At 44.1% G+C, this 12,482-nt stretch overlaps 1 protein-coding gene across 8 annotated transcripts in view; it reads right to left on the reverse strand.

Annotated features, from left to right (window-relative positions):
• Positions 1 to 12,482, reverse strand: part of NF1 (neurofibromin 1) — a 1,379,374-nt gene that overhangs the window by 545,474 nt on the left and 821,418 nt on the right. For all 8 annotated transcript variants that reach the window (XM_069226659.1, XM_069226655.1, XM_069226657.1 and 5 more), the window contains one exon: positions 7,431 to 7,541. In XM_069226659.1, coding sequence (XP_069082760.1) covers positions 7,431 to 7,541 — 111 coding nt within the window. The remainder of the gene's footprint in view (positions 1 to 7,430; positions 7,542 to 12,482) is intronic.

Here is a 12,482-nt window from a genome sequence, read left to right on the forward strand (position 1 = left end):
GCACTAATTAAGTTGAAAACAATTAGGTCTTGATCCCTGCTTTAGACTGAGGAATGGACATGATGCCAGACATGCCTTGACGAATTACAAGGCTGTAAAGCAGAGTGCCAGGCAAAGCAACAAATAGTGAGCGACTGGTGGGCTTCCAAGCCCTTTACTGATGATAACAGCACCTGACATACAAGACGCAAGGGCATGCACTTGCAGGCTTGACCCTAAAAATTCCTTGCAGTGACTTGGCCTCCCCTCTGGCCTTGAGAGGACCCTGCTGGAGAACGACCTGGTACAGACGAGACATTGCAGGCAGTTACTCCCACGCACCAGCTGAAGTCTCATGAGGACGCTCCGTGTGGCCAGTCCAGTCAGCCTCCTTTGTAGTGAGACATTCACCTCGACCAAAGCCCAACAAAAGTGAAACCAGCTGAACCTTAGAGCGAGGTGCTAGACTGTTTCCCATACGTCACATTGCTCAATTCATTGTGCTCTCCTGAGCGACTCACTCCAACTGACCTTGCCACGCCTGTTCAAGCTTGTGCACAGACTCATTGCCAGCCAACTACAGCAAATGAGACACCCTCTGGATCTTGCACCCCAATCTCATCCCCCTTTCTCACCCTTTCCTGAAATGTTTTCTGAGCATGGGCCTCCATTCTCTCACCCTGCATTTGCACAAGAGGCTGGATCTACTCTCTAGGCACAGCATTTATCCTTTCGCTTAAGTCATCACAGAAAAGGGACCTCCTTGTCGGAGGTTACTTTAGCAGATTTTTATGGGCAAGTTATTTTACCAGTAGGCCTGCAGCTTGTTTTCTTTAGTCTAATAACAATTCATTTTATTTTCTGAGCAGATTTGTTCTGCTGATGTTTTCTTTTCTTTGATCTCATACACTTCCAGCACAGAAACTGTTTTCATTCCTTTTAGTCTTGCACTCTCGTTCTGTGCTCTGCTCAAGGCTGTACTCGATAATGTTGTCAGTACAAAGTGGACCACCACAATCTTTGTCACTTCATGAGAAACATACATGTTCCCACGTTAGGGTAGTAATCTCAGAACACCAGCTTTTTTTTTTTTTTTTTTAATAAAACTTCCCTCTGTCCCCTGTTCGAGGAAGAGCTCCAGCCAGAGAAATTGCCACTGCATGCTGTCGATTCATTGCAGCTGTCTGCTGAGACTTGAAGTCTTTTCCGCCTACATGGAAATGGACTCTCAGTAGACTGATTGCCCTATTCGCTACTAACATATTCATGTATGGGGGATGGTGTCTTCCTAGGGATCCTTAAGGGTGAATTAGGGCCAACACTTATGTGCTCTAGTAGTACCTTATTGCCGTAGGTAGGAATCCTGACACTTAGCATTCCAACACTAAGGTGGGACTTTTCCTGTGTTTCACTTTCTTTATTCACCGTAATGATATTATTATTGTGTTTTATCATCTTAATCATTGCATTACATGTCATTTTATCTAGAACGCCCTTAATTCAATAAAATACATTGAACCAATTTTGCGTCTGTTTGTCTTTGCATATGTGAGACAAGTGTAAGTGAGAGAAAGAGATGACATCTGTAGCAACACGATTTCCCTGAGAAATCAGAATGTCATGCGCACAGCTGCCACAAATTACCACCACTTTTAGGTACTGCTAGCTGGCCGAAAGGGTAAGGCAGACAGTTGTCACACACTGTGGAGTTGGACTCAGTCCCCCACAACCTTGTGGTGCTGCAGACCGAATCCAGCAGTCTCATTTAGTATAATGAGATCCAAATACAACATCCCTTTACAACACACAGAATCTTCAGCTGAGAGTAGCACAGCTGTTGGCCACAGTGATCATGACTCTCCTTCCCAACAACCTCACCATCTCTGTACTGCGAGCCCAACCATGGACAGTGGACAAACTGCACAGAATGCCGCATTCCCTTTTCACACCTTTGTGACCTAGGAGCCACCTTAACATTAAAAACCAAAGAATGACTGCTATGTCACTACTTCTCACTTGTTTTCACAATTGTCTGACCCCTGACATTAACTCTGGTCCAAGCCACAGTAGCCAATCTATCATCCATCTGGGAACTTCCAATTCAAGCATATTGCTCAATTCATGTTCTCAGTACCCAAGAAGCTGCCAAATTCAAATGAAGTCCACTCCTGCTGGCCCAAACTCCTACAAGATCACTTTCCCTTCTAATCTCTCTAAAAGGCCAAGAACTATAAACAAAGACTATTGAAAGAAAGTTCCAGAGACCCTTATCAATACCATTGCACAAAGAAAGGGTGTTTGAAAACCGACCAGATTTTCATTTTTCATAACACCTCCAGCTGGAAAGGCCTCTTCAAGAACTATCTACTTGTTACTCACACTACAAAAACCCTGTATGGTCTCAAACCCACAATAGCACCATCTACTAACTTCAAATCAGAAATGTCTATTTCCACCTACAACAAAGGTAGCATTATCATCCAAGCTTCAGCTATCAATTGGATAATGTTCAATCTCCATTTTCCATCTTATCAAACTTCAGGAACACCAGCAGTGTGAGAGAACCACACATGCATTTATCACATATGCCTTTACGTGTGTCTAAATAACAAATGCATTGTTAACATGCATTCCTTTACCACGCATGTTGTTACGACTTGCCGTAGGGAAGCAATGAACGTTGGAATAGTAAAATTTACTATTCCAACTCCAGTCTGCACAACAGAAGGGAAAGTGGTGGACTTAAAATCCAACAACGAGTTTCCTAAAGCAAGTCGCTGTAAACACTTGCTTGGTAAAGGAATGGGTGATAAAGACACATTCGCTGCTGAGACTGCGTTCTAAAGGCACTGCATGATACCAGAGTGGAAAAAGCTTTTGTAGGAAAGTGCCACTGTTGGCATGATTACCACCCCAACACTTTTTGCCTAGTGTTGATGTCAGCTTTGATTCAAAGTGTGTTGGGACCCTGCTTACCAGGCCCCAGCACCAGTGTTCTTTCCCTAAAACTGTACCTTTGTTCCCACAATTGGCACAGCCCTGGCACACAGTTAAGTCCAATGTAAAAGGTACCCCTGGTACCAAATGCCCTGTGGCCAGGGGAGGTCTTGAAGGGCTGCAGCGTCTATTATGCCACCCGGGGGATCCCTCACTCAGCACATACACACTGCCTTGCAGCTTGTCTATGCCAGTGGGGAGAAAAATACAAAGTCGACATGGCACCCCTATCAGGGTGCCATGCCTACAAACCACTGCCTGTGGCATGGATAAGTCACCCCTCTAGCAGGCTTTACAGCCCTAACGCAGGGTGCACTAAACCACAGGTGAGGGCATAGCTACATGAGCAATATGCCCCTACAGTGTCTAAGTCCATTCTTAGACATTGTAAGTGCAGTGTAGCCATGTTGAGTATATGGTCTGGGAGTTTGTCATTACGAACTCCACAGCACCATAATGGCCTCACTGAAGAATGGGAAGTTTGGTATCAAACTTCTCAGCACAATAAACCCACACTGATGCCAGTGTGGGATTTATTGAAAAATGCACACAGAGGGAATCTTAGAGATGCCTCTTGTATGTTGGCCCAACTGCTAGTGTAGGACTTGCCGGTCCGTGACTGCCTGCCACTTTCAGACGAGTTTCTAACCACATGGGGTGGTGCCTTTGTGCACTCTGTGGTCAGAAACAAAGCCTGTCCTGGGTCGAGGTGCTTTATACCTTCCCCTGCAGGAATTGTAACACCTGGCGGTGAGCCTCGAAGGCTCAAGCCTCAGATTACAGTGCCCCAGGGCACTCCAGCTAGTGGAGATTCCCGCCCCTTGACAAAGCCTCACTTTTGGCATCAAGTCCAGCGGGAAAATTAGTGAAAACAATGAGGAGTGACCACCCCAGCCAGGACCACCCCTAAGGTGTCCAGAGCTGAGGTCGCCCCCTCCCTGCAGAATCCTCCATCTTGGTTTGGAGGACAGTGACCAATAGGGATAGGAATTTGCCCCCGTTCCCAAAGGGAGTGGGCACAAGAGAGTGTAGCCATCTTCAGGGACAGTACCCATTGGCTACTGCCCCCTGACCCTAACACGCCCCTAAATCTAGGATTTAAGGGCCTCCCTGAATCCAGCTCACCAGATTTCTAGTGACCTACAAAGAAGAAGGACTGCTAAGCTGAAACCCCAGCAGAGAAGAAGGAAGACAACAACTACTTTGGCCCCAGCCCTACCGGCCTGTCTCCTGTTTCAAACAACCTGCAAAAAGAACAGCGACGCATCCAGCGGGCACAGCGACCTCTGCCTACTTCGGAGGACTGCCCTGCACCCAAAAGGACCAAGATCTTCCGAGGACAGCGGCTCTGTCCCAAATAAACTTTCTACCAAGGACTCCCACCTCACTCCAGACACGTGAGTCCTGATCCCTGTGCACCCAATGCCCACAGCCCATGTCCAGGTGGTCCACCCAGCAAAAAAGGGTCCCCAGGCCGATTGGGAGCAGGAGTCCACCCTGGGTTGACCACTCCAAGCCCCCATGACGACGCCTGCAGAGAGAATCCAGAGGACCCCCCTGACCGCGAGCTCCGGACAAAGATATCCGACACCTCAGGGACACACTGCACCTGCATCCCCCAGGCCTTGGAGAACCTGACCCCCGGTGCAGCATCGACCAGTAGGTGGCCTTCTGCCCTGTCCGACCAGTGGTGTGCCCGTGACACCCCACCGGACCTAGCCTGCAGCCTCTGAGTTTCTGCTACCAGTTGACTGGTCATACCACTTAGTCATTCACTTCACCCTCACCTCTGAGAGAACTGCAACTATAGGTCCAATAAACAGTCCAAAATAATGGGTCAGATAAACAAGACTAATGAAAACGTAAGGATTTACCTCAAACATCTTGTCATAGCTCCAAATCACCATTGAGGAGCAAACAGCAAGCCACATGATAGCACTCACCACATAATTAAACCACAGCCATCATAATGGAAGGAGGGCACCCATTAAACGAAAGAGGCACCCCTCCCCAAAACTCTTCTAAATGGTACAACAAGGAACAAAACAAATAGAGGAGGCAACTTTGATTAGTTGGACGAAGAAAAGACAAAACCCTTTAACATTGAATTTGGTCTAACTTTGCACTGAAAGGAAAAGATACAAAAAGAAATGTCTTTAACACCTAAGCTTTCTTCTTCAAATCTTAATTATACCAATCAAGAAACCATCCGAAGGGATTTTTAACAGAGTCAGTCAACATACTCAGCTAACTACGGAGACTGATGTCAAGATCTGTTTCTAGAGAAGATTAAATATATTTAGTTATCACTGTCAAACAATTCAGTAGATGCCCATCGTTTTCTTCAGCTTGCAAGATCAATACAGTCTGGAGCAGTTTTGGGGAAACAGACCATCCTCGCACTTTGCTGATTCAATTCCCTCCACATTAATAAGCAAGGTGAGCACTCGTATCCCACCCTGCTGGACCATTTGATCAATTTCTGACTGGCCCAACCCAAAGTCTATGGTTGTCTGACAACAGGACAGATCACCCCACGCGTAAAAAACTAACATAAAACAACATTATTTAAAAAAAAAACGTCTTCCTCTGCTATTAAAAAAAATTAATGGCAATCTGCATTTCAACTCAACTTGAACAACACATTGAAAACTACAACCTACTAGATAATCTTCAGTTGACTGTAGCACAGAAATATCTATTCAAAGGAAGATTGATGACACACTACTACTACTGGACTAGGGAGATTCCAATCTATCCACCCTCCTCGACCAGTCTGTGGCCCCCAACACAATCAATCATTCCAACTCACTCACATCCCTCAAGGACGGAATGGGACTAAATGAAAAAGATGCAAGTTGGTTTTCCTCACATAAAGAACTGATCTCAATAAATAAGAATGTCATCTCTGTCAGAGGTGCCCTTGCAATCCAAAGTTCTCCGCAAGGTTCAATTTGATTCCCAGCACATTCCACTCTATACCTGGAAATTATGACCACCAATTCTAAAAGACTACAATCTCTCATATAATTTCTATCCAGATGATACACAGCTACATGTAAAAAAATTATATCGAGAGGACATACTCTTTCTAGTCCAGATTCGACAGAACAGCCACTTGAAGCTAAACCTGCTGCAGACTGAATTCCTCCTCGTCTTCCCATCCTCGAGGTACAACATTGGTCCTAGACTGGTTGGCCTTGGAAAACGTACTAGACTGCATACCCACATTTACTTGAATGCACCAAGTCTCTCAGCATCACTCTAGAAAAAAATGTCAAGCTACAAGTTTACATAAATTCCATAAGAAAGACTGCAAACTCAGACTATTCAGAAACAAGAAAAACTCTTTATTCCAGAAGCAGATTTTAAAATAGTAGTACAATCTCTAGTCATCTCAGGACTCGACTATGGTAATGCTCAGAGGAGTCCCAAAAAACACACCTGACACACATGAAAGCAACTCTCAATGCTGCAGTAAGACTGATCTCAGGAGTGAGAAGCTTCAAACATGTTATTCCAGTGCTTTCAATTGGCTCCTGGTAGAAACTAGAAGCATATTAAAAGTGACCTGCATTACCCACAAAGACTTGTACTGGGACACTACTAAGTACTTGCCACAAAAACTGCCTTTCCAGGATTGATCTCTGTATCTCTATGCAGTGCAAATCCATGCTCCTAGAACCTCCCAGATTCAAGGAAAAGAGAATCACAACTTGTTCCTTCTCTACAAGCACACCAATAATCTGGAACTTGATCCTTCATTCAAGACGACCTTATAAGTACTACTAATCCAAAATTAATTTCGAAGTTAACCACCTCTAAAAACCCCTATCCTCTGTAAACAGAATTCGGTCTCTTTTTCTGCTCGAGTTTGAGCCTTATTGTAGCCCAGCCACTAGAAATTCCTGTTTCTCCTGATTATGTAACATTAATCCTAATATAAAGTGCTCCAAAACAGCAGTGTCAATATACACTACAACTGCAAAACAACAAATATACAAATCAAAAAGTAAATACACCGTTCACCCTTTTTGCTATATAGAAAAATCAAGGATTTCATAGTTAAGTTACAAACTAGGGTCAAAAGAAACAATAGATCAACTAAACTTTAAGAAATAAAAAAAATTGCGGCTTCATAATTGAGATAATTAAAATTATCTTTGATGTGTTAGTATTGCTATGAAATGCACAATTTTGAAACAATGTCGCTTCAGTGCACACAGGTATAAGTAAATTAATCCACAGATTTAAAGTAAGTCTCAGGTAAAAGCAAAGAAAACAAATCTCTATTTAAAATAATTTTGAATAACTTATGAATCACTTGAAGTTAAATAAATGCCATGATAAACTACCAGTGTAAACACTTATGCTGTACATTTATAAAATATAAATGTCATATTTACAGTAAAAAATATATAGCAATTTAAAAACAAATCTTAAATCAACCTTACCTTCGGGCAATGTAATAGAAAACTGGATTCCCAGCTTTTGATGTTCCTGCTTGGTAGAAGATATTCAGAGTTTTCAAAGCTTTGAATTCCTCTTTTTCATGCACCTGATGCCTATTGTTTAGAACAATTGTATACATTAAAAAGCAATGAATATTTGAAGTTTATATACATTTTGTTTAAGACCACATGGTGATGTAGGACAAGCTACTTACCTTCTTTGGTAATGCCTTATCTGGTACAGACAATATCTAGTTGCAGATTCCTTACCATTGAATTTCGTCAGTATGGATCTGGAGATTTTTCTCGAGCAGTACCCCTGTGTGCCGTTAGGTGGCGTCAATCGGCTCCACGTCAGTCATCTGATATGACGTCGTGGGTCCTATATAGGTGCCACCCCACGTGCTGACATCAGTTTCTTTTCACGACTTTCCACGCTCGAAGCGCAGAGTCATGAAAAACACTGACCAATGGTGCTTTGAAAGGGGAGTCCATGTCCCGAGAACTCAGTTTGCACAGCGGGGAGGATGGGTGGGTTGGTAAGGAATCTGCAACTAGAATGTGTCTCTACCAGATAAGGCGTTATCAAAGATAAGTACCTTGTCCATCTGATAGAGACATCTGGTTGCGGATTCCTTAATTTAGACTAGATACCCACACAATACTATCCATGGAGGTGGGTCTGTGAACTAAGATCATACCAGAAAGTCCTGCAGGACCAAACGGGCAAAGTGCTTGTCGCTAAGGACCTGACTGTCCAGGTTGCCACCATACAGAGATTAAGGATAGGAGCTCTGCGTGTTAACGCAGTGGTTGCAGCTTTAACCCTGTTAGAATGAGCACACAAACCCTCAGGGGGATGCTTCTTAGCCAGTATGTAGCACATTTTAATGCAGAGTAGAACCTATCTGGGGATGGTTCTGTTCTGTACTTCCCAACCTTTCTTCGCACCCACATAACTAACAAAGAGTTAATCATCCACCTGGAACTCTTTGGTAAGATCAAGGTAGGACGCCAGTTATCTGTTTGGGTCGAGGCAGTGGGTTTTTTTCTCTTCCTTAGAAGGAAGTGAGGGTCCATAACAAATAGGCAAGGTGATGGATTTCCCTACATGGAGGGGCATGACCACTTTTGGCAGAAAGGAGGCCCTGTTGGGAAGCACCAGTTTGTCTGCATAGATGGAAAGGTAAGGTGTCTTAGATGATAATGCCTGCACCTCGCTTACCCTGCGGGCAGATGTAATGGCCACAAGGAAGGCTGCTTTCAAAGTGAGAAGCCTGAGAGGACATTTGTGAAGAGGTTTGAAAGGAAAACACATCAGGAATGTCAGAACCAAATTCAAATCCCATTGGGGCATAATGAATGGGGAAGGCGGAATCATGTGAGTAAGGTCTTTAAGGAAGTTATTTATAATGGGAGACAAACAAGGAAGGTTGACCAGGCAACCGCAAAAAAGCAGAAATGGCAGACAGATAACCTTTGAGAGTGCCCGTGGCAGAGCCCTGCTGGGCCAAAGAAAGGATAAACAACAGCACTTCATAGAGAGGGTGAACAGACTTGTCTGTGCTCCATGCCACAAAAGTATTCCAATGTCAGGCATATAACTGTTTTGGTGGAGGGATGTCTGGCTGCCAGGATAACCTTACAAACTATGGGCAGAAGGTCAAAAGCTGTCAACTGCCACACTCAATCTCCATGCAAGAAGGCAGAGGTTGGACAGGTTTGGGCGGAAACCCTCCGCTGCACTGCGACAGAAGATCCTCCTGAAGAGGCATTCTGATCCGAGGATTGATGGCCATGCTCAGTAGATCGGGATACCAGACTCTTCGTGCCCAGTGTAGAGCTACAAGGATTACTTGGGCATGGTTGTTTTTGATCTTCTTGAGAACTCTGGGCAGAAGTGGTAAGGGCAGAAAGGTGTACAAGAGTTTTTAGTTCCTCTCAAGATGAAAAGCGGTGCTGACCACTGCCGCCATGAAAACTCCAACACACAATACTGCTCACTGCGGAGGGGAACATATCTAAACAAGGCTCTCCCCACTGCTGAAAGAGACCTTGGAGCAACTCTGGATGGAGATGCCACTCATGTTCGACTAAGCATTGTCGGCTGAGTTCATCCGCTCAGGCGTTCAGAGAGCCTGCCAGATGTTGAACCACCAGGGAAACGCCCTGTAGTTCCAGCCACATCCAGAGGCCCAGAGCCTCTTGACAAAGGGTCCATGACCCCACCCGCTGTGCTTGTTTCAGTTGTCCGTGAACACCTGTACTAATACCTTCCCTTTGAGAGAGGGAAGAAATGCTTTCAATACTAGTCGGATTGCCAGGAGCTCCAACAGGCTGAAGTGGAGTTCAGACTCAGCTGGACACCAGATGCCTATGATCTCTACCTCTCTCAGGGGGCCACTCAGTGACACATCGGTCATTACTGTCAGATCTGGTTGGAGAAAGGAGAGGGTTCTGCTTCTGACCCACTCGCGGTTTGTTAGCCACCAATGCTGATCTTGTGCAGTTCCTTCCAAGATCTGGATAATGTTGGAGAGATTCCCCTGATACTGCGCCTACTGGAACTTCAGGTTCCACTGCAGAGCCCGCATATGCCACCTGGCATGTGATGTGTCATCAGCAGGATGCAAGAGGCCATGAGGCCCAGCAGCCTCAGGGTAATTCTCATTGAAATCCAGGATACAGGCTGAAACATCGGTGTCATAGCATGAATATCCTGGACTCGCCGCTCAGGAGGATAAGCCTGATACTGCACTGTGTCCAGAACAGCTCAGATGGAAGGGAGTATCTGAGAGAGAGTCAGGTATGACTTTGGCATGTTTCTATTAAACCCCAGGGAATGCAGGAGGTCTGCTGTAGTCTGAAGGTGGGAGACAAATGCCTGGGATGAGCCTGCCGTCAACAGCCAGTCGTCGAGATAGGGGAAGACTGAAATCCCTGATCTGCGCAGTTGAGCTGCGACTACCGCCATCATCTTGGAGAACACCAGAGGGGCACTGGTATGGTCAAATGAGACCACAGTGAACTGAAAGTGCTTGTGGCCTACCGTGAACCACAAGTAACGTCTGTGAGGTGGCATGACAGGAATATGGAAATAAGCTTCCAGCAAGTCCAACACTACCATTCAGTCTCCTGGATCCATGACATATAAAACTGAGCCAGAGTGAGCATTTTGAAATTCTCCTTCTTGAGAAAGAGATTGATGGACCTAAGGTCTAGGATAAGGTGGAGGTCCTTGTTTTTTCTGGCTACCAGAAAGTAGGGGGAATAGCAACCTACTCAAAAAAGCTTTGATAAAAGTCAAAAATCGGCCTGTCATAAAATGACTGAGGGGTAGCTCTTTCTTCGGATCAGCTCTGGCTGGAGCGGAAAGAAAAGAAATTACATCAGCGCGCCTGCAACGTCATATCGGGCGCGGATGATGGAGGCAGAGCCGATCAACGCCACCTAACAGAGCACAAGGGTACTGATCAAGAAGACTCTCCAGATCCAGACTGACGCCTGGGGGAATTTTAAGGTAAGGATTTTGCAACTAGGTGTGTCTATTAGATATTCCGATATCGTATTCATGATCCTGCATGCAAAACATGTTTTGTGCTCCAATAATTTATTTGTAGCATGTACACTCTTGACCAAACTGTATCTAGGTGCAGTGGAAATTACAAGCTAGAACTAACAGCACAAGAGCGGTTAGCATAAATTTTAAAATCTTGCCTGACTCAAAGTAGGGAACTGCTTTACTGCAAATGAAGCCAGAGACAACTCTTCGGCCGATCCTGGAATTTGCATTCACCTTTTGGCACCCTTAAAATTCGAAGGGCCCCACTATGAACTGACAGACAAGCAATAAGACAGCTATTTAGGTGCCAATCTATGAAGGCACTTATGGATGAGGATGGGGATTTTTAAGTTCACCCTTGCCGTCACATGGCCAATATTAGACTTTATTTATTTAAGAAAGCACTTGCAAAGTACTTCACTGCCTTTGACTGAAAACTAAAAAGTGTCAAGAAAATGTTCAATTACATCTGCTACACATGTGCTATCACATGCATCACATTGTTTGCTAGGAGACCCAACGATGATCAACATGAACATAAATTCCAATTACAACTTATGTCTTAGGTGCTGATTAAAGCAAGTGTTTCATCAAGAAGGAGAAATGGGAAACGCCGAGTTTGTCTGTGCTCATGCTACAGTGAGAGAATTTGAGTTCAGTACCAACAACACCTAGAATTATTTCTGGCACAACGGACACAAAGCACCACCAGGCAATTTAGAACCTTGTGAAATATGCAAAATGATTGGAATCATTTACACACACAGAATAATAATAACTGCTTTATTTTCTATAACACTTGCTACCACATTTTTGTCAGTCACACTTCTTTTAAATAACAGATGTTACTATTAATCAATTCAATAACTAAGGGGTGGCAAGGGCCAAGCTGGCTGTACAAGAATACCAGCATGTGACAACAATTTTCAGAGTATATCAGTGTAAGCACTGAATCATCCTTTTCATACAGGTTCAAATCATGATTATTTATTATGTTTATATTTGCATCCCTAACAACTGTGTTTCAAATGTATTCACACTCCAGGATAAAAGCCAAGCCGAAGAGATTATAGCTGTTATCTGGGAAGAATAGATGGCGCCAATCTCTAAAGGCAGAGGAACCATGTCCGCTAAATGAACAATTACATGGAAAAAGTACATAGCACACATAACTTTCCTAAATGACTCATGACACTGTTCACTTCTATTAGTAAAAATCGTAATCACTAGGTTTTGAGATTTCTACTGCTTTCCATGAGAGACAAGGGACTGACAGAGCCACAGAAGTTATTTGTTCCAGATATGTGGTCACTGAACAGAAATAATGCTATGTCATTTGGAAAGCACTCCTGAAAGTTGTATCATTAGCAGTAGTTGATCTATGCTTTGCAAATGACTCCCGGAAATAATACACTTTTCTAATGAAAAGGAAATTCCTAGAATTCAAATAATCCATCTGAATAAGTATAAAGTCTAGCACTGGAAGTCAAAGG

Source organism: Pleurodeles waltl, chromosome 3_2 (assembly GCF_031143425.1).
Source record: "Pleurodeles waltl isolate 20211129_DDA chromosome 3_2, aPleWal1.hap1.20221129, whole genome shotgun sequence".
NCBI lineage: Eukaryota > Metazoa > Chordata > Amphibia > Caudata > Salamandridae > Pleurodeles > Pleurodeles waltl.